The 20,687-nt window shown below is 51.4% G+C and overlaps 1 protein-coding gene across 5 annotated transcripts in view; it reads right to left on the bottom strand.

Annotated features, from left to right (window-relative positions):
* The window catches only part of STX3 (syntaxin 3), a 54,606-nt gene that overhangs the window by 19,164 nt on the left and 14,755 nt on the right, over window positions 1–20,687 (bottom strand). Inside the window, exons 2-11 of one of the 5 annotated variants that reach the window (XM_077820850.1) lie at window positions 16,891–16,971; window positions 16,396–16,495; window positions 11,429–11,503; window positions 10,680–10,747; window positions 9,737–9,845; window positions 8,697–8,770; window positions 8,222–8,356; window positions 6,519–6,629; window positions 4,619–4,719; window positions 579–783 (exon numbers count right to left, since the gene is read on the bottom strand). In XM_077820850.1, coding sequence (XP_077676976.1) covers window positions 4,636–4,719; window positions 6,519–6,629; window positions 8,222–8,356; window positions 8,697–8,770; window positions 9,737–9,845; window positions 10,680–10,747; window positions 11,429–11,503; window positions 16,396–16,495; window positions 16,891–16,971 — 837 coding nt within the window. In that variant the 3' untranslated portion in view covers window positions 579–783; window positions 4,619–4,635. Of the gene's footprint in view, window positions 1–578; window positions 3,052–4,618; window positions 4,720–6,286; window positions 6,398–6,518; window positions 6,630–8,221; window positions 8,357–8,696; window positions 8,771–9,736; window positions 9,846–10,679; window positions 10,748–11,428; window positions 11,504–16,395; window positions 16,496–16,890; window positions 16,972–20,687 lie in introns of those variants that run through there. The other 4 variants (XM_077820849.1, XM_077820851.1, XM_077820852.1 and 1 more) reach the window with 4 other exon arrangements.

Below are 20,687 nucleotides of genomic sequence, written 5' to 3'. Positions count from 1 at the left end.
AGACAGATTCCAGCCAGGAGCATTCTGAACTGGTGTATCCCAATGTTTGCATGGAGCAGTCTCTTCAAGGCCGGGACTTGGCCCCTGTGCAGTGCATTGGGCAGCACAGGCTGCATTACTCAGGCTGGGAGCTGGTGAGCCAGAGAACCACAGCATCAGTTCGTGTCTGGCAGCCCTGCTAATAAAGTCTCCTTTACACTGGGAGGAGGGTGGCCTAGTGGCTAGAGCACTGGACTGGGACTCAGGAGCCCTAGGCTCTATTCCAGGCTCAGCCACTGGGTGACCTTGGGCAAGTCACTTCCCCTGTCCGTGCCTCAATTTCCCCATCTGTAAAATGTGGGTTGTGATACCGACCTCACTTTGAGACCTACGGAGGATCAGAGCTAGTTACAAGTTATTACTACCATTCATTTCAGCCAAGTCCGGTCTTTCTCTACATGAGGGATGCAGGCCAAGGAGACAGCACCCCTGCCTCCCAGCCTTGAACCAATCAAGAACAGCTAGGGTAGCCATAGCTGGATGTTGTATTCAGGCAATGACAGCTCATGCAGGGAACAACACAACACAGGCGAGAGCTGTTTGTGATCAGATATAAATTCATTTATTTACTTTTTTAAATTAAAAAAAAATCAAAAAGTTTAAAAACACACACGCGTGCGTGCCAATACCCTCACTTGGTGAGACAATGACATTTCCCCTGTCCACAGAGCTCTGGGGAGTTTCAGGGGCATCTCGGAGCTGCAATGGCAACCTTGCCCGGGCAGCATGCTCCATACCCACCACCTAGAAAAATCACAGACATCAAGACCTAAAGAAGAGGAAGACAAATGGGAACTTCCTCCCAGCTCCGTCTGTTCACCAAGGGGTCCTGGCCAAGTGCAGTCTTACATCAGGAGAGTGAGTCATGGGGCACCAAGCTGGTGAGTGGATCTGAGAGAGATGTGTAGACCCTAGCACAGCAGGAAGGATGGTGGGGGTGGAGGTGTGCGCCTGTACCAGCCAGATGCTGCTGGGCAAGGAGTTTGGCTCCCTTCACGGACAAGAATCCCCCATCCCAACTAACAAGGGCTGTCACTCCTTATCCCTCAACAAGGGGAGAGGACGTTTGTCAAGTGTATTTAGTACAGCCCTTGGGCCTCTGTTTATCCTCAGAGCAGGCACAGCATGGGTAGGTTTCCCCCACCGCTCTGCCCTGGGAAGACCACCACTGATTCAGTTCTTAGCTTCTCTACTGAGGCTTCCAAGCAGGGAGCCCGACTGATGTGATGGCATTTCTGCAATCCAGAGATCTGTCCATTGGGAACGGGGCCCAAGGCCCTAATCCTTGTTTCCCACTGAGGCCACCAAATGGCTGTCCTATAGCTACAGCTCTTGGCCGTGCCCAACTCAGCTGGATCACACCCAAACCCACATCACACCAGTAAAAACAGGCCACCCTGATTTCTGTGACAGATGCAGACATTCAGGGACTGGCTGGTAAGAATAATAAATACACACAAGGACTCCTGATCCAGGCACATTTAAAACATCCATGAAAACGCAAGCCCTGAGTAAACAGACCATTAAACATACATGCGGAGACACACACACACACACACACAAAAAATTATATCCCCAGCAGGGGTGGGCAGCTGGTCCCACAACCAAAGGAGAACCCCCCAGCAAGGATCAGACAAGGTCAGTGCTAAGATTCACAGCCCAGGAGTCACTGATCACCATTTAACAGAATAACTTTAGGTCACTCAACCTAAAAGTTTCCAAGAGCCCCCGGCCATGCAAACCAAACACAGGGAGTATCAGAGCCTGGGCTTTCAGTTGGGTGCCAGAAGCCAACCTGATTATTTTTGCTGCTTAGAACAAACAAGTAGGTGGAAACTCCAGTCCTAAAGGTTCACACTTCAAAGCAAACAGAGGTTTAGATTCCTCCCAGTCCTTAGCAAACAGGGATCACAGGAGACAGGGCTTGCAGGTCCCTCCTTCCGTACACAGGCACCTGCCTCTCAGGAAGGGATTAACAAGAGAAGTGCCCAGGTTCCACTGGGCTCTTCCTCTGCACAGAGCTCGGCGTGCTCATGCATCCCGGCGCTCTGCCGCAGACCCGCGTTTCTGTCCAAGCCCTGTCACCCGTCCCGCACAGTGCACTGAGGTCAGTGCCTGCATGTCCTGCTCTGCTTTGCTTCCACATGCCGTCCCTAATTCTGAGGTTGGCAAAGTTGAGGATGCTGCCAAGTCTGTGCCTGCTGGTTTGACTTATGTCCCTTGTTAATCCTGGTGTCAACATGGCTTGGGAGTGCTGCGGATTCCGGTGCTATAGGTTTAGTGCATTGCTACACAGGAGACTCAAGATCAGGCCCAGCTGCTCACTCTCCTTAGGGTTGGCAGGTCCTGGGAGCACTTCAGAGTCCAGCCTCAATTAGCATCCCATATGCCACATGGCCAACCCAGGTAAGCTCCTGAACCCTGATCTTTCACTCCCTGTCCTGGCTGGAGCAATTCAGAGGGGTAGTTCTTACATTCCCTGGCCTCCCTCAGTAAAGATTTTAAACAATTAAAAAAATTCCCCCTAAGAAAGATGAGAACAAGACAGGCCAGTGAGGTAGGAAACACAGTCCTGGACATTCCTTTAAGGCTCTGCTATCATTGGTGGGAATCCTGCCAGGAAACAAAATTTGACCAAAACAGGAAGTGACATCAGGAGGAGGAACTGGGGTTGGTGGTTGTGGACTCGGAGAGGAGGGGAGAAGAGGAAGACTTGATGACGGCTTCTCTCAAGTGCATCAGTGGTGCAGGAGACAGTTACCTCCTGGACATGGTGAAGCAAGCTCAGATCCTCCAGGAGGGATGCGTCAGCTAGCTGATGAATGGGCCGGCAGCTCTCCCAGGAAGTGCTATTGGGAAAAGCTCCACCCGAAAGGGAAATGATTCACAGCAGAGCCCAGAAGGCAGACTGTGATTAGCAGGTCCAGGGAAGGCAGGGGGAGCGGGAAGCCGGCGTGTGGGACACGAGGAGGATCACGAGGGAAAAAAGTTCACCACCAAGATCAGGAGTGTCTGGAGAAATTGAAGGAACAAGGGAGAAATCAATTCACGTATGTGAGGGCAGGCCAGCAGGGTAATATTAAACATAATCACTGACATCTAAACACTAACAGATCCTGGGCCCAGACAGCTAGAGATGGGGAAACTATCTCTGCAGATGGGCCAATGACCCCACTGTGGGGCTCAGAAACAGCCAGCATATGCACGCATATCCTGCATGATGATGTCTCCAAAGCCACTACCTTGCTCCCCAGAGTCTCAGCTTTCATTTAAAATAAAAAGTGAGTCTCTAGCTGTTCTGCTTGTAAAAGAAATTGCAAAGCCATGACCCAAGTGTAAGTGAGCGGAGGGAGCCTGCAACAACTCACAGAAGTGTGAACTGCCCTGCTCGTGAGGGTCAATTAAATGGCTGTTTTGTTAGCTGTGTGAGTCATGGCTCATCGGAGAATGGGGAGGGAGGGTCACAGACTGGCACAGTTCCCTGATTTTGGTGTCACAGGTGGGTGGTGTTTGGTAAATACCACATTTCCCTCCCCCCGACAATTAGCCCAAGCACCTTGGTCAAGCCCGGGGGGATATTCAAACCTCCCACACCAGAAAGGGCCAAGCAACATCACACCCCTATTTTGATTATCTGCACAATCTGAGGGGGGGGGGTCTGGTTTTGGTGACTCATAGGGGTGGAATCACCCCTCCCTTTGTCCCCCACAAGGCAAGGAATGGAGAGCAGACCAGAATTAACCCTTCAGATCCCTTTGTGCACAGCGGCCTACGCTGCACACTCTGAGTCTGCAGAGAGATGTGAGTGAGCCCTGTAAGAACAGCACATGCACCTGCTTTGCAGCAGACTCTAGCAGCTGCCTTCACTTGGGCCGCATCCACAGAACTATCCTCCCCACTCTAGAATCTTGAGAAATCATGCCACCCGCTTCCCAAGTCATGCTCCCTACACCGTCTCCTCTTCTGCAAACACCTTCTCGCCTGCCACATCCTCAGTGCCAAGGCAAGAGTTAAAAATGTAAGAGATTGAATGCAAAGCTCAGCTGCAAAGCACAGAACCCAAAACTAGAGCCAAGAATCTACAGCCCAAAGCACAGAGCCCAGAGGCTAGAACCCAAAGTACACCACATAGTCTAGAACCCGAAGCCAGAACCAAAAGCACAGAAGCCAGTCTAGAACCCAAAACCATAACCAAGAGCTCACAACACAGAACCCACATAGCCCAGAACACAAAGCACAGTGTCTAGAGTCTAGAACCCAAAGCCAGCAGCAAGAACCTAGAACACAGAACCCAACGTACAGACAAGGTTGTGAATACAACACTCAGGATAGATCCAACTGACAAGTGAGAATACATTTTATTTCTGGCCCAATGCAGGGTTGATCTCCTGTGGTCTCCAGGTATGAGGAGCAAAACCCACCCGATATCCAAGGCACCCACCAATACACACCTAGCTCAGAGAGCTTCTGAACTCTCCTGGGCAAGCAAGCAAGTTCAAGTCACTCCACCACCTTTGCTCAACTGCCGCCCCACCGAGCCAGCGCCCCAGGAAACCCCCACATTCCCCACACTACTTACAGTTCAGGGGGCTAGCTTTACTTGAGCCCTACGGAAAGTCCAATAATCAGAGCTACTATTCCGAGCAAGACAACCACTACCACAATGATAATTATCATTTTCTGGAGAAGGGGACAAAAAAAAAAGGATAAACCATAAACAGCAACGCAACAGCAAATAAGAAACAACAGATATGGCTCCCCTACACATGTCCCTTTAAGAGAGAGTTATTTCAGAACTGCAGAGCACTGATTTCAGCCACCCCTTTAAGGCAGCAAAGCTATTTTTTTTTAACACCTCAAAAATATTCCCCACCAGAATCTTTCAGACAAAAATCAGACCATCCGCATTTCTAGGCTTCTGAATTTTTGTCCCCCTCTTAATTTAATCCAGTCCCAGCCTTCTCCAGCAAGGGATGCTGCAGGGAATGGCATAAAGGCACTGGGAGCACACAGCTACTCCAATCCTAGCCTCCCTCAATTGGGGGTACTATTGGGAATGATGAGCAGAGAGGTACTCCCAGCCACTCCCAGCAGGGGGTGCTGTAGATAGTCAGGCAGGAGCGCTGGCTGTGGGGGACCTCCCTGCTACTCCAGTCCCAGCCTCTCCCAGCAGGGGGAGCTCAAGTTACTCCAGCACTGACTCCTGCCAGCAGGGGGTGCTATAGGTAATGGTGTAGAGGTGTGGGCTATGGGGAAGTTCCCAGCCTCCCCCACTTGGAGGCACTTTAGGGAACAGTGCAGGAGCTCTGAGGACCGAGCCTGGCTCATAACCGCATTTATCAAGACACACAGAGAAGAAGGAAGGGCCAGGGAGGAGTCCGGAGCGAGCAAAGTGAAGCAGGGAGACAGCCCAAGCAGTTACCTCAGAGAGGGATGTAGCATAGCACGTCGTACATGGAGAGGCTCAGTGGCTGGGCTGTGGGGAGAAGTGGGGGAGGAGGAGGAGAAGGCTGTGAAAGAAGAGCACAGAAAGCTGGAGCAAGGGATGGGGAAATATTACTGAGAAACCAAGGGGTCACCAGGGCCCCTGGATTTGCTCTGGACCTTTACCAGCCAGACCCATTGGCCCAGGTGCTCAAAAAAGTATTCAGGTGGCTTACTCACCTGGAAATCATAATACCTTTGAGAGCCATTGGTCCTTTCCCAACAGGGAGGGGGCTGGAACAGGGACGGGGTGGAAGGATGGAGATCAGCGAGATCAGACAAGGGTGGGATGGAGGAGGATAACTGGAGGAGTCTGAAGATTTGGGGAGAAGGGGGGTGAGGTCTGAGGGGGTGGAATGGGAAAAGGACTTTGACTGGTGAGTGGGGGCTGGATGCAGTGGGGCTTTGGTTGATGGGATGGGTCATGGTTGGATGGGTGACAGAAGACTGAGATGGGAACCTTTGACTGGCATGCATGGGGACTGGACAGGGAGCTGTGGTTGGTGGTGTTGAGGTGATGGGGTGGGGCTTTGGTTTGTGGGATGGGTCATGATTGGATGGATCTGAGAAGGGCAAGATGGGGGCTTTGACTGGTGAGTGGAGGTTGGATGGGGGACTGTGACTGGTGGGATGGGAGACTAGATGGGGTGGGGTTTTGGTTGGTGGGATGATTCAAGATTGGATGGCATCTGAGAAGGGTGAGACGGGGCCATTGATTGGCAGGAGATGGAGACGGGATGGGGTTGTGATTGGTCGTTCTCACCCTTCTGGCCTCGCTCTGGTATTTCACAGCCTTTTTGGTGTCAGCCACCGCCCGTTCCACAAAGCCCACCGACTGGTCCATGTTGGTCTCTATGCGGTCGATCATGGCTCCCTTGCGGAGGAAGAGAGAGATGGCGGGAGCGGCAGAGAGCGGCGGAAGTGGCAGGGAGGCAGAAGAGAACAAGAGAGCCAGCGAGGGGGCCTGGGCACAGATTGGGGCTCGGGGGACTCACCTTGTGCGCCTTTTTCTTGTATACCAGAGCCTTTTTGGTCTCATCGCGCGCTCTCTCTACGTGGTCTACCGTATGCATCATGTTCAGCTCTATGTTATCTAGGACCCCACCCTGTCAGGGGAGCAGGAAGAGAGGAAACTCAGACATCTGAAACACCCACTGACCTGGGGAACCTCAGAGAGAGTCACGCACGGTATATCTACACTGCACAGTTAGCCTGGGCCGACACCCAGGTTTAGCCCAACCCCTCCTACCAGCCATGCACAGAACTCTCAGACCTGGGTTTGGAGGTGTGTTAAGCCTGGGCTAGCTGACTCGGCTTGGGGAGGCACGTTAGAGCCCAGCTCTGGTTTAACTCAGGCTGCAACCTACCCCACTGGGCAGTGACGATGCCAGGAAAAAAAGTTACTCATGTGCTGATAGTCCTCCAATGCCCTTCCCACAATGCCCCATGAAGGACAAACTACCTGGGAAAGAATCCTAGAGTGTCCCAGCACAAAGGCCCAGGGGTATGTCTCCAAGCACACAGAGGTAAATACAGACACAGTGGGGACACACTAATTCGGTAAGGCTTTGCAGTGGGGATGCTCATGCAGGGGCTCAGACCGGGGTGCCAATCACTAGGGTTAACTGTGCAGTGAAGATACAATGCAGCCCCTCCGTGAGACCCCAGCATCACCTCCCACCATGAACATGCTCCTCCCATCATGAGATCCCAGCCCTGCCCTTGGAGGTCTCCCCCTCTGCTCAGGGGAACAAGGCAGTCATTCCCACCACCACCACCCTTCTCCTGGGCACAGAAGGGTCGCCATTGGGTTGTAGGGCTTCAGGGTCAATCCACCGCCTCTCCCTGGGGCTGACGACAGGAAAGGGGCATACTCACCATTCCCCGACTCGCATGCCACCTCCTCGGCATTGCATTGTGGGTAGAAAACAGAAAGGGGGCCTCAGAGAGATTGACACTGATGCCTAAATTGCAGTGAGAGAGGTGGCTGCACTCCCCAATGCAGGGGTATCAGGAGAGTGAAATGGGGGGCTTTTCCCCAGGGACACACAGAGCAGGGAGTGGGCCCTGGCAGCAGGAGCTCTGTGGGGTCGGAGGAAAGCTAGGCACTGAGACAGGACAGCAGACCTCTGGGTCTCCATGACATCAGCCACGTCACCAAGATTACAAACTCACTCCCACCCAGCTCCTGCATCTGAGGTACCACCATCAGAAAATCCCTGGCTGCTAGAAGGCACCCGTGTTCAGTTGCTTAGTTACCCATTTCAATTCCCAGTCCCTCCATTTCCCCCATCCCTGCATTGCTTGGTTACATGGTTTTCACCCTGCCCAGTCTTGTACAATCCTTTTTTTTCCCCCCTACTCCCAGGTTACATGGTTATCATGCTGTCTCCTCCCATGGTTACTCAGTTACCAAGGCTTACCTCGCTTCCCCTCCTGTTACACAGCTGTCACCTTCATCCCGGTTGCTCAGTTACCCTGTTCCCTGCCCCTGATTGCTTGGTTACCCTGTCCTTTTCCCTTGAGGGCCCCACCATTTAGTTGCTTGGTTACCCAGTTCCCTGCCCCAGGTTACATGGTTATTCTGTTCCCTGACCCTGGTTGCTAGGTTATCCCTTCCTGTCCCCCTTGCTCAGTCACTCAGTCCTTATCCCTCCAGAGCGCCCCACCCCCCTCATTGGTTGTTCTGCCCAGTTACCTGATTTTCCACCAGCATGGCGATGTCCACGAACATGTCGTGAAGTTCCTTGATGCTGCTCTCGAGCCGCACAATGTCCTTGTGCCGCCCCTCGATCTCGCTCAGCGCCTGCTTCGAGATCTGTGAATCCATGATCTGGAACAGAGCCGGGCAGGGTCAGTTACCACCCCGCACAAACCCAGGTAATGCTAAGGAGCTGTGAGCCAACACCCTGCCATTCCCACTGCTCAGAGTCACCCTGCTCCCCACCACCCATATCCTGACACCCACATTTGCCCATCCCCCCAAATTCCCACTGCTTACCCCCCATTCCAGTGTCTCCCCTTAGATATCCCATCCTATAAGTGCTTTGAGACCTACTGATGAAGGTGCTGTGTAAGAGCTAGGTACTATTATACCATTGTATGCTCCAAGGTCCCTCCTCTTCATGCACCTCCATTCCCCCATCTCCTCCCAGTCCCCACTGCGTCCTCACCCCAGATGTGAATATTGAGGGGTTTCCACTCTCTAGCATCTCCTCCAGCTCCTCATCCGTCGTATTCTTCCCAGCTTTATCACGGGAGAAAGAGAGAAGAGATCAGACCAAATCCCTGGGCATGAATGGCGGAACTAGCAGGGCTTGTATGGGGCGAAAAGATTCACTTTGGCTGCTCTCATTGACAGGTGTGTTTGTGTGAACCCCTCTGGCCTCCAAACGGAGATATGCCTTCCAAGCCCAGATTCTAAACCTCCCCCATATTCAGCAGACACACAGCTGGAAGGAATCCCACAGCTGCCCAGCCCCACAGTTCCCAGCAGGGGACACTGAGACACCCCGGGTGGGAGGGCATCATGGGGAGGATTATGGTTAGGGCTCTCCCAAATTCATAATCCATTTTTGTAAATTTCACGGTCATCGTATTTTTTTAAATCTTGAATTTCTCAGTGTCAGATATTTAAATAATAAATTTCAATGTTGTAACAAAACAAATATGTATTTAAAAACAGCAAAATATAAAAAGCCCATAATGACATCCCCTCCCAAAAAGTGATCAATGCTGCCCTCCCCCTTCCCCCCCCCCCCCCCCATACACACCCTTACTTCTGCACTGCTGCTGGTTGCAGCACTGCCTTCAGAGCTGGTAGCCCAGCTGCCGCTCTCCGGCAATCCAGCTCTGAAGGCAGCACAGAAGTAAGGGTGGCAATACTGTGACCCCCCTACAAGAGTCTTGCACCCCCCTTTTGGGCCAGAACCCCCAGTTTGAGAAACACTGTATAGTATAGGAAAAAGTACACAAAAGATGAGATTTCACAGGGGAGACTAGATTTCATAGTCCATGATGCGTCTTTCACAGCTGTGAATTTGCTAGGGCCCTAATTATGATCTCTGCAGTAACTCAGGCGCACAAACTGGAGTGGGGTAGTTTCCATTCCTGTGGGCAATGAATCCAGCCACCCCTTGGGCTGGGGAGGAGGGTCAGGCCCTGGCCACATGCTGCCTGTGGGCCATGTCCCCTGAGCAGGGAGGGTACATACTGATCTCGAGCTGCCGCTGGATCCGCCCTTTGCTACGTTCCCGGAAGTCGACCTGTGCCTCGTTGTACTTGGTCATCACATCAACAAACTTCCGGGAGAGGACAGAATGCTGGGGGGAATGAAAGGGGGAGACGAGCAGTTCGCTGTATGATCTGTATTGTGGTAATGTGGGCTCACGGGCACTGCCTCTCCAGCTGGGATAGCTCTCCAAGCAGATGACTATCTGACCACAGCACAGCCTACCTGCTCTCCATACCCTCCCCTTTCCCCAAACACAGCCTGGCTGGTTCCGACAGGAGCACCCATTGCAGCGTTGTGGAAATGTGGTCATTTGCCTGTGCCTCAGTTTACCCATCTGTATGAAAGGGATAATAATGCTCTGAATAGTGCTTTTATAGCGCTTAAGGTCTGAAGGAATTATCTAGTTCAACCTGTATAACAGACCAGAAAATGAATCCTCCATGAAGCCCAGAACTTCTGGGTAAGCTAGAGCAGATTGTTTGGAAGAACATCTGGTCTTGACTTTGAACAACAGACTCCTAGAAGTGCAGGGCTGGAGAATTCATCTCAGCCCTAGATAAATTCATTCTAATGGTTAATTACCCTCCTAATACAGAATTAGGATCTTATTTCTGGTCTGAATTTGTGCAAAATCAACTTCCAGACATTGGATCTAGTTCTGCCTTTGTCTGTTGGACTGAGGAGCCCACCACTCAAAGATCCTCAGATGAAGCCAAAGATCCATGTACTGCACATTTTGTTCTCTGTAACGTATCATTTCTCACGCAGGAGTCTGGTACAGTCTGCCATCTCGGACGCTACCTTTGTCCCCTCCCACCAGGGCTCTCTATGGGTGCAGCCTGCTCCCTCTGGGACCCATTCATGGCTAGGGGCAGGTCAATACAGGGATCGCAGTGTGAGAACAAGGGAGTGCCCTGCTCACCTGGGATTTCCGTATCCGCAGATCCGCCGACGACTGGACCTCATCCTGCTCAATGCTCCGCTCCATGCCTGGGGACATGGGCAAGTGGGGTGAAATAATGGGGGGGCTGGAGCAGCTGTACAGTCTCATAGAATATCAGGGTTGAAAGGGACCTCAGCAGGCCATCTAGTCCAACCCCCTGCTCAAAGCAAGTCCATCCCCAATTAAATCATGTCTCAGCCTCCCTACCCAAGGAACTTTGAGTTCTCCTCTTCCTTTAAGAAAGGGGCTCAATCCCTTACTGCCCCCCACCCCTCCATAGCCAAGTCTGCAGGTTCGCCCTTCTCCACCCCCTTCCTATCCAGGCACTAGGAGCCACAGGGTGCAGCCACACCCACTCTGCATGGCACTCTGTCCCCACTAGTGGCGTCTGAGCCCCAGGGGTTGATGAGCCTGCTACAGGCTGGACTACCAGAGATGGGTCTCTTAATTCAAGCAGCAGAGACCTGTGCATTAAGGTCCAAAGGTCCCAGCAATCATCCCTGCAGCCAGTGCCCCACTAGGGGGAGAAAAGCTCTTAGCAAGGAAGGGTCATTTCCAAGAAGCAATCCCAGCGGGGTACAGGGAAGAAAAGGCAGTCCTGAGGAGGTGGAAAGATGATGGGCAATGGATGGGTGCTGATGGGATGGTTGGCCCGAGGAAGGGCTCTACAGTAAAAGGCGGCTCCAAAACAGCCCGCCCAGGGTTGGGGGGAGAAATAAGTCTCTTACTCTTAAGCTTGTTTCGGATGCTGTTGGCTATTTTCTTGATCTCTGCCGTGAGCTGCTCCAGGTCGTCTTTCGTCTCTGCAAAAGCACAAGCAATGAAACCCAGTCAGCACTAGCTGACCAGCAAGGCCACCAGGAGAGCACCTGCTGCCCCACCACCACCACAGCTGAAATCCACCCTCCACCCCACAGCTGGACTGACCCATCCCAGGCAGGTGACCTGTTCATTCTTGTTCAGGCCCAGGAGGAAGCTCAGCCCTGGTCTACACTAGGACTTTAGGTCAAATTTAGCAGCGTTAAATCAATGTAAACCTGCACCCGTCCACACGATGAAGCCCTTTATTTCGACTTAAAGGGCTCTTAAAATCGATTTCCTTACTCCACCCCTGACAGGTGGATTAGCGCTTAAATCGGCCTTGCCGGCTCGAATTTGGGGGACTGTGGACACAATTCAACAGTATTGGCCTCTGGGAGCTATCCCAGAGTGCTCCGTTGTGACCGCTCTGGACAGCACTCTCAACTCAGATGCACTGGCCAGGTAGACAGGAAAAGAACCGCGAACGTTTGAATCTCATTTCCTGTTTGGCCAGCGTGGCAAGCTGCAGGTGACCATGCAGAGCTCATCAGCAGAGGTGACCATGATGGAGGCCCAGAATCGCAAAAGAGCTCCAGCATGGACCGAACGGGAGGTACGGGATCTGATCGCTGTATGGGGAGAGGAATCCATGCTATCAGAACTCCGTTCCAGTTTTCAAAATGCCAAAACCTTTGTCAAAATCTCCCAGGGCACGAAGGACAGAGGCCATAACAGGGACCCAAAGCAGTGCCGTGTGAAACTTAAGGAACAGAGGCAAGCCTACCAGAAAATCAGAAAGGCAAACGGCCGCTCTGTGTCAGAGCCCCAAACATGCTGCTTCTATGATGAGCTGCATGCCATTTTAGCAGATTCAGCCACCACTACCCCAGCCATGTTGTTTGACTCCTTCAATGGAGATGGAAGCAACACAGAAGCAGGTTTTGGGGATGAAGAAGATGATGATGAGGTTGTAGATAGCTCACAGCAAGCAAGCGGAGAAACCGGTTTTCCCGACAGCCAGGAACTGTTTCTCACCCTCAACCTGGAGCCAGTACCCCCCAAACCCACCCAAGGCTGCTTCCTGGACCCGGCAGGTGGAGAAGGGACCTCCGGTGAGTGTACCTTTTAAAATACTATACATGGTTTAAAAGCAAGCATGTGAAAGCATTACTTTGCCCTGGCATTCACGGCTCTCCTGGATGTACTCCCAAAGCCTTTGCAAAAGGTTTCTGGGGAGGGCAGCCTTATTGCGTCCTCCTTGGTAGGACACTTTACCACTCCAGGCCAGTAACACGTACTCGGGAATCATTGTACAACAAAGCATTGCAGTGTATGTTTGCTGGAGTTCAAACAACATCCATTCTTTATCTCTCTGTGTTATCCTCAGGAGAGTGAGATATCATTCATGGTCACCTGGTTGAAATAGGGTGCTTTTCTTCAGGGGACATTCAGAGGAGCCCGTTCCTGCTGGGCTGTTTGCCTGTGGCTAAACAGAAATGTTCCCCGCTGTTAGCCACAGGGAGGGGGGAAGGTTGAGGGGGTAGCCATGCGGTGGAGGGAGGCAAAATGCGACCTAGTAACGAAAGCACATGTGCTATGTATGTAATGTTAACAGCAAGGTTTACCCTGAAAGAGTGTAGCCACTGTTTTATAAAATGTGTCTTTTTAAATACCGCTGTCCCTTTTTTTTTCTCCACCAGCTGCATGTGTTTCAATGATCACAGGATCTTCTCCTTCCCAGAGGCTAGTGAAGATTAGAAAGGAAAAAAAACGCACTCGTGATGAAATGTTCTCTGAGCTCATGCTGTCCTCCCGCACTGACAGAGCACAGACGAATGCGTGGAGGCAAATAATGTCAGAGTGCAGGAAAGCACAAAATGACCGGGAGGAGAGGTGGCGGGCTGAAGAGAGTAAGTGGCGGGCTGAAGACAGGGCTGAAGCTCAAATGTGGCAGCAGCATGATGAGAGGAGGCAGGATTCAATGCTGAAGCTGCTGGAGGACCAAACCAGTATGCTCCAGTGTATGCTTGAGCTCCAGCAAAGGCAGCTGGAGCACAGACTGCCACTACAGCCCCTGTGTAACCAACCGCCCTCCTCCCCAAGTTCCATAGCCTCCACACCCAGATGCCCAAGAACGCGGTGGGGGGGCCTCCGGCCAACCAGCCACTCCGCCACAGAGGATTGCCCAAAAAAAAGAAGGCTGGCTTTCAATAAATTTTAAAGTCGTAAACTTTTAAAGTGCTCTGTGGCATTTTCCTCCCCTCCTCCACCACCCCTCCTGGGCTACCTTGGTAGTCATCCCCCTATTTGTGTGATGAAAGAATAAAGAATGGATGAACGTGAAGCAACAATGACTTTATTGCCTCTGCAAGCAATGATTAAAGGGAGGAGAGGAGGATGGTTAGCTTGCAGGGAAGTAGAGTGAACCAAGGGGCGGGGGGTTTCATCAAGAGAACTTTCACACCATAGCCTGGCCAGTCATGAAACTGGTTTTCAAAGCTTCTCTGATGCGTACTGCGCCCTCCTGTGCTCTTCTAACCGCCCTGGTGTCTGGCTGCGCGTAACCAGCAGCCAGGCGATTTGCCTCAACCTCCCACCCTGCCATAAACGTCTCCCCCTTACTCTCACAGATATTCTGGAGCACACAGCAAGCAGTAATAACAGTGGGAATATTGGTTTCGCTGCCGTCTAAGCGAGTCAGTAAACTGCGCCAGCGCGCCTTTAAATGTCCAAATGCACATTCTACCACCATTCTGCATTTGCTCAGCCTGTAGTTGAACAGCTCCTGACTACTGTCCAGGCTGCCTGTGTTCGGCTTCATGAGCCATGGCATTAAGGGGTAGGCTGGGTCCCCAAGGAGAACTATAGGCATTTCAACGTCCCCAACAGTTATTTTCTGGTCTGGGAATAAAGTCCCTTCCTGCAGCTTTTGAAACAGACCAGAGTTCCTGAAGATGCGAGCGTCATGTACCTTTCCCAGCCATCCCACGTTGATGTTGGTGAAACATCCCTTGTGATCCACCAGAGCTTGCAGCACTATTGAAAAGTACCACTTGCGGTTTATGTACTCGCTGGCTTGGTGCTCTGGTGCCAAGATAGGGATATGGATTCCGTCTATGGCCCCACCACAGTTAGGGAATCCCATTGCAGCAAAGCCATCCACTATGACCTGCACATTTCCCAGGGTCACTACCCTTGATATCAGCAGATCTTTGATTGCGTGGGCTACTTGCATCACAGCAGCTCCAACAGTAGATTTGCCCACTCCAAATTGATTCCCAACTGACCAGTAGCTGTCTGGCGTTGCAAGCTTCCACAGGGCTATCGCCACTCGCTTCTCAACTGTGAGGGCTGCTCTCATCTTGGTATTCATGCGCTTCAGGGCAGGGGAAAGCAAGTCACAAAGTTCCATGAAAGTGCCCTTACGCATGCGAAAGTTTCGCAGCCACTGTGACTTGTCCCAGACCTGCAACACTATGCTGTCCCACCAGTCTGTGCTTGTTTCCCGAGCCCAGAAACCTGTCCCATTAGCACCATGATGCATGCATTGGCAGGGTCCATGCTTTCAGAGAAATCTGTGTCCATGTCCTGATCACTTACGTGACCGCGCTGACATCGCCTCCTCGCCCGGTATCGCTTTGCCAGGTTCTGGTGCTGCATATACTGCTGGATAATGTGTGTGGTGTTTAATGTGCTCCTAATTGCCAAATTTGCCTCCTTGGTATGGCGTCCGCACAGAAAAAAGGCGCGGAACGATTGTCTGCCGTTGCTCTGACGGAGGGAGGGGCGACTGACGACATGGCTTACAGGGTTGGCTTCAGGGAGCTAAAATCAACAAAGGGGGTGGCTTTACATCAAGGAGTATTTCAGGCAGGACTTCACGGAGGGTTCCAATAAGAAATGGTGCACCTAAGTTATTGTTCTTATTGGAACAATGAGGTTAGTCTGGCCTCTGATTGATACATGGCTAGATTTACCTTGCTGCACCTTCTCTGTGAGTGACTGCAGTGTGACCTAGAGGAATGGGGGGTGGGGGGGTGGAACAAATGAGTACAAAACAAATCTGGTCTATTTCTTGTTTTGATCCACTCCATCTATCTTTTACATCTTTGGCTGGCAGCAGACAGTGCAGAAGGACTGCATGCCATCCACATCTCATGGCTGCCCGGCAGAAGATGATGCAATAGGACTGCTAGCAATCTGTATCGCCTGCCTGCTCACCATAAGACGGTTCAATAGGACTGACTGCAGGACTAAAGAGAATGACCTGGTCAAGTCACTCCAGATTTAGTACCTGCGCCCATGTCTGCCCAGGCGCTCCCAGCCGACGTGGCCAGGAGCACCTCGGGCATGATGAGGACGGCTACCAGTCGTACTGTACCGTCTGCTGCCACAAGGCAATGGGTTGCTGCTACTGTGTAGCAATGCAGTACCACGTCTGCCAGCACCCAGGAAACATAGGGTGACGGTTACCTGAGCGGGCTCCATGCTTGCCGTGGTATGGCGTCTGCACAGGTAACTCAGGAAAAAAGGCGCGAAACGATTGTCTGCCCTTGCTTTCACGGAGGGAGGGAGGGAACGGGGGCCTGACGATATGTACACAGAACCACCCGCGACAATGTTTTAGCCCCATCAGGCACTGGGATCTCAACCCAGAATTCCAATGGGCAGCGGAGACTGCGGGAACTGTGGGATAGCTATCCACAGTGCAACGCTCCGGAAGTCGACTCTAGCCTCGGTACTGTGGAAGCACTCCGCTGAGTTAATGCACTTAATGCACTTAGAGCATTTTCTGTGGGGACACACACATTCGAATATATAAAACCGATTTCTAAAAAAACAACTTCTATAAATTCGACCTGATTTCGTAGTGTAGACATACCCTCAGACTTACTTTGCTCAGGGATGGGGGCGGACAGGATGATACTGTACAGCTTTTTCGCCCCCTCCACATTCTCTGCAATTTTCTCAATATTTTGTCGGGTTTCTTCAATCTAAACCACAAGAGGAGATCACTATTAGTTGTATTACAGTAGCACTGAACTGCTATTAAGGCCATAGGGTGCTAGGGGCTGTATAGACACATTTAGAGACAGTCCCTGCCCCAAACATCTCACAGTCTAAATAGGCAAGACAGACAAAGGGTGGGAGGGGAAACGATTTACCCAAGGTCACCAAGCCAGCCAGTGGCCGATCTGGGAGAAGCACCCAGATCTGTGCCCTATCCACTGAACCACAGTTGTTCACCAAAGGAGAGGGGATCTCTAGCCCCAAGAGCTCCCCAGGCAAAGGAGCTCTGCCAGCCTGCCTTGCTCCCTCCCCCCGGAGAAGGGACACTGTCAACGTAAACGAGGCAGAGACCCATCCCAGGGCCACGCCTCCTCCTCACCTCGGAGAAGAACTCATCCATGAACCCTGCGTTCTCGATAGCGATCTCCACATCGTCGGCATCATCATCCTGGTCCTGCTTCTGTAAGGGAGGGCAAGGCCAGTGAGAGGGTTAGGGGACCTACCCAGAGCCAGCACACCCACATCAGGTTTCCCGGCACATAGGAGAAACCCCTCACGGCCTACCCCCTGGGTGCAAAAGGCCATCTCACCAGTGCCCCAATTTCCACTCCCTACACCCAGCAGCCACCATGCCAATGCAGCACCATTGGGAAGCCAGGCATGCGACTCTGGGAGTCACCCTCACTCAGAACAATGAGGAGGGTGGGTCCTGGCCTGGAAAAGATTGGGATCCATCAAACTAATCTAAAGTGAAGGATCATCCTTCCTGGAGATGCTTCCCTCTCTTCCTCCTGCGGCGGCCGCTACAAGTATTCAAACATCAGGGGGCTTTTCTGTAACATCTGTGTTGGGACTGGGTCCCAGACTGACCCCCTGGAGACAGCTATCTTTGGTTCCTTCCCACAACCGGTGCATCATGAGTGGTGGCTCTGCAGACTTTCCCCACACCATTCACCGCCAGCGTGCCTCAGCCCAGATCTAGAGGGACCCCACTTAGGGGAAGTGGGGAGCTCAGCCTCCATGACCTATCAATTTGTGGGATCTCTGCTGAGACCGATGACAAGGGAGCCAGCTAGTGCTAGTGGAGGCCACTGGTTTTATACTTTGTCCTCTAGGGACAAGTCAGAGGAAAGACCAACTCATCTCATATGGGCTACTAAAAATACCAGCCATCAGAAGGCGACTCAGTGCCAGGCACATGGGATTAATCTGGAGTAACTGCATGACTTCATTGGAGAAACTCCCGATTTACCCTGGTGGGACTGCGATCCAAATCCCAGCTCAGCAGCCCCAGCCACATTTGGGGACGCAGAAGTCCAGGAGCTTCGTGGAAACGGTTACTGCTGCTAATGGGGATGTGGTGAAGAGGCACCAGGAATTTGGGGTGGGATGGTAAAGAGGGAGTGGAGGAGGTAGAAGATGTATTGTGGGTAGCTAGTAAAAAGGCAAGGTTCATAGTGAAGGGGTCTGGCCCCTATTTTAAATTTCCCTGGGGGGAAGTGGCCCTCACCACACTCCCCTCCCATTCAGAGCAGAAATAGGATTATTTTACGGTTAAGACAGTGTTTTCTCCCAGCCCACAGCAATGATGCAACAGCCCTTCACATCATCACAACGTCAGCTAAACCACCTGCCCTTCAGCCCCACCTGCTCTGTCAGCCCATCTCAGGAGCGAGCCCAGGTTACAAGCACACTGGCCTTAGGACACTCTCTGGAGGTCAACAAAGTCAGTCTGTTTTGGCTAAGCAAATGTCCAGTGCCTGCTGAAAGCGTCTGGCTTTCCCGTGTCCTGCTGCTTACGTAGCCAGCCATGCTGCTTCCAATCAATTTCCACCACGGAAAATCCCGGGTAACACCAATGAAATCACTGCAGTTATTCCAAACTCACTCTGATGTTAGTGAGAACAGAATCCAGCTCTTCCACTCAGATCCATTGGTCTATTACACCCAATATGCACTAATGTAAATAGCTTTGCAACATGCACCAATGACTGATGTGGGGCAATGCATGATGGGATAACCCACCCCACCCCAGGATCTGCCTCAAGTACCCCTTACATGCATATCTAGGTACCATCAGCAGAAACAGCCCTCTGATCTCAGCTGCTGACACAAAGTATCAGCAAAGGAGCTCTCTCACTCAGCCAGGATTCACAGCATACAGGGTTGGAGATCAAAGTCAACCCCTTGAATTGCACCTGGAGGCAGGTCAAAAGCTAGCATCATCTACACAGAGCAGGGGATACACCCTGTACCATCTGCATTGCTCACTAAATGAGCAACTGCCTTTCTGCCCTAGCTGAAGCTCACACATGGCCTCCAAAGACAGCTCCAGGTTGTGCTCAGTGCAGTGATCAGAGAGAGGTTCCCAAGGCATCACTGACTGCAGGGAGCTCCACATCAGAGAGGGCAGTTTGCAGAGTCCTAGCCAAATGCAGAGGTTGAAAGCACTCCTGCCCCCAAGACTCTATAGGGTGCGAATCTCACTTGCAGAGCAGTGCAGTACAGAGTGAGACTATCTCCCCTGTAAGTTCTCTAGATGGTTCCTTTCACCAGCAACCAGCATCACTTTCAGCTTGCCCAGACTAAGCGTTAGCCATCTCAGCCAGGCACTGGGAAGTTAGAGCCAACATGATTGGAGCCTGCTGAGCCGCAGAGGGGAGGGTCATCAGCACAATGACAGCAACCTAAAATATAGCAGTCCTTCCTAGCAGCCTTCCCAATGTGTGGAGCAAGAGGAACCACACGTGAGGGAGCCTTCAGTATCACCCTCTGAGATCTCCCCAAGAGGAAGAAAACAGCCATCCAAACAACTCCACCAATGCTGGCTGCGGTCTGTGGGGGAGGGAAGACCCAGCTCCACAGGGATCAACATGAAACTAGGGAAATACAACCTAGATGGAGCTACTATAAGGTAGTGCATAACTGGTTGGAAAACCATTCCCGGAGAGTAATTATCAGTGGTTCACAGTCAAGATGGAAGGGCATATCGAGTGGGGTCCTGCAGGGATAAGTTCTGGGTCTGGTTCTGTTCAATATTTTCATCAATGATTTAGATAATGGCATAGACAGTACCCTCTATGTGGATGATACCAAACTGGGAAGGATTGCAAGTGCTTTGGAGGATAGGATTAAAATTCAAAATGATCTGGACAAACTGGAGAAACAGTCTGAAGTAAATAGGATGAAATTCAATAAGGACAAATGCAAAGTACTCCATTTAGGAAGGAACAATCAGTTGCACACATACAAAATGGGAAATGACTGCCTAGGAAGGAGTACTGTGGAAAGGGATCTGGGGGTCATAGTGGACCATAAGCTAAATATGAGTCAAAGATGTAACCCTATTGCAAAACAAGCAAACATCATTCTGGGATATACTAGCAGGAGTATTGTAAGCAAAACACAAGAAGCAATTCTTCCATTCTACTCCGTACTGATAGTACTCTAGTTGAGGCTCTGTGTCTAGTTCTGGATGCCACACTTCAGGAAAGTTGTGAACAAATTGGAGAAAGTCCAGAAAAGAGCAATAAAAACATTTAAAGGTCTAGAAAACATGACCTGTGAGGACATGATAACAGTTTTCAAGTACCTAAAAGGTTGCTTCAAGGAGGAGGGAGAAAAGTTATTCTTGTTAATCTCTTGAGGATTGGACAAGAAGCAATGGGCTTAAATTGCAGCAAGGGAGGTTTAGGTTGGACATTAGGAAAAACTTCCTAACAGTCAGGGTAATTAAGCACTGGAATAAATTGCCTAGGGAGGTTGTAGAATCTCACTCATTGGGGATTTTTGAAAGACAGTTAGACAAACCCATCAGGGATGGTCTAGATAATAGTTAGTCCTGCCATGAGTGCAGGGGACTGGACTATATGACCTCTCAAGGTCCCTTCCAGTCCTATGATTCTATGAATGCCTCACCTCTGTCCATCGTCAAGGAACCAATCAGGGAAATTTGTGCTTGCCTCCGAGTGTCTCTAGGCCAACAAACCAGACCAAGAGGCCACAAAGCAGTCTGAACCCTCCACCATATCACCATAGCAATTCTGGCACTTCTTCTCAATAGTCCCCTCTCCCCATACTCCCATAAAAAAAAGCTTAAGGAGTAAAGGTGTTTTACTAAGCAACAGCCTTGCTCCCCGTTTATGGGAATATGGCTCCTTGTCCTCTTCCACAGAG

Source organism: Eretmochelys imbricata, chromosome 6, assembly GCF_965152235.1.
Source record: "Eretmochelys imbricata isolate rEreImb1 chromosome 6, rEreImb1.hap1, whole genome shotgun sequence".
Lineage (NCBI taxonomy): Eukaryota > Metazoa > Chordata > Testudines > Cheloniidae > Eretmochelys > Eretmochelys imbricata.
Note: the sequence above shows the minus strand (reverse complement) of the source record. Positions and strands in the feature narration are given on the sequence as shown.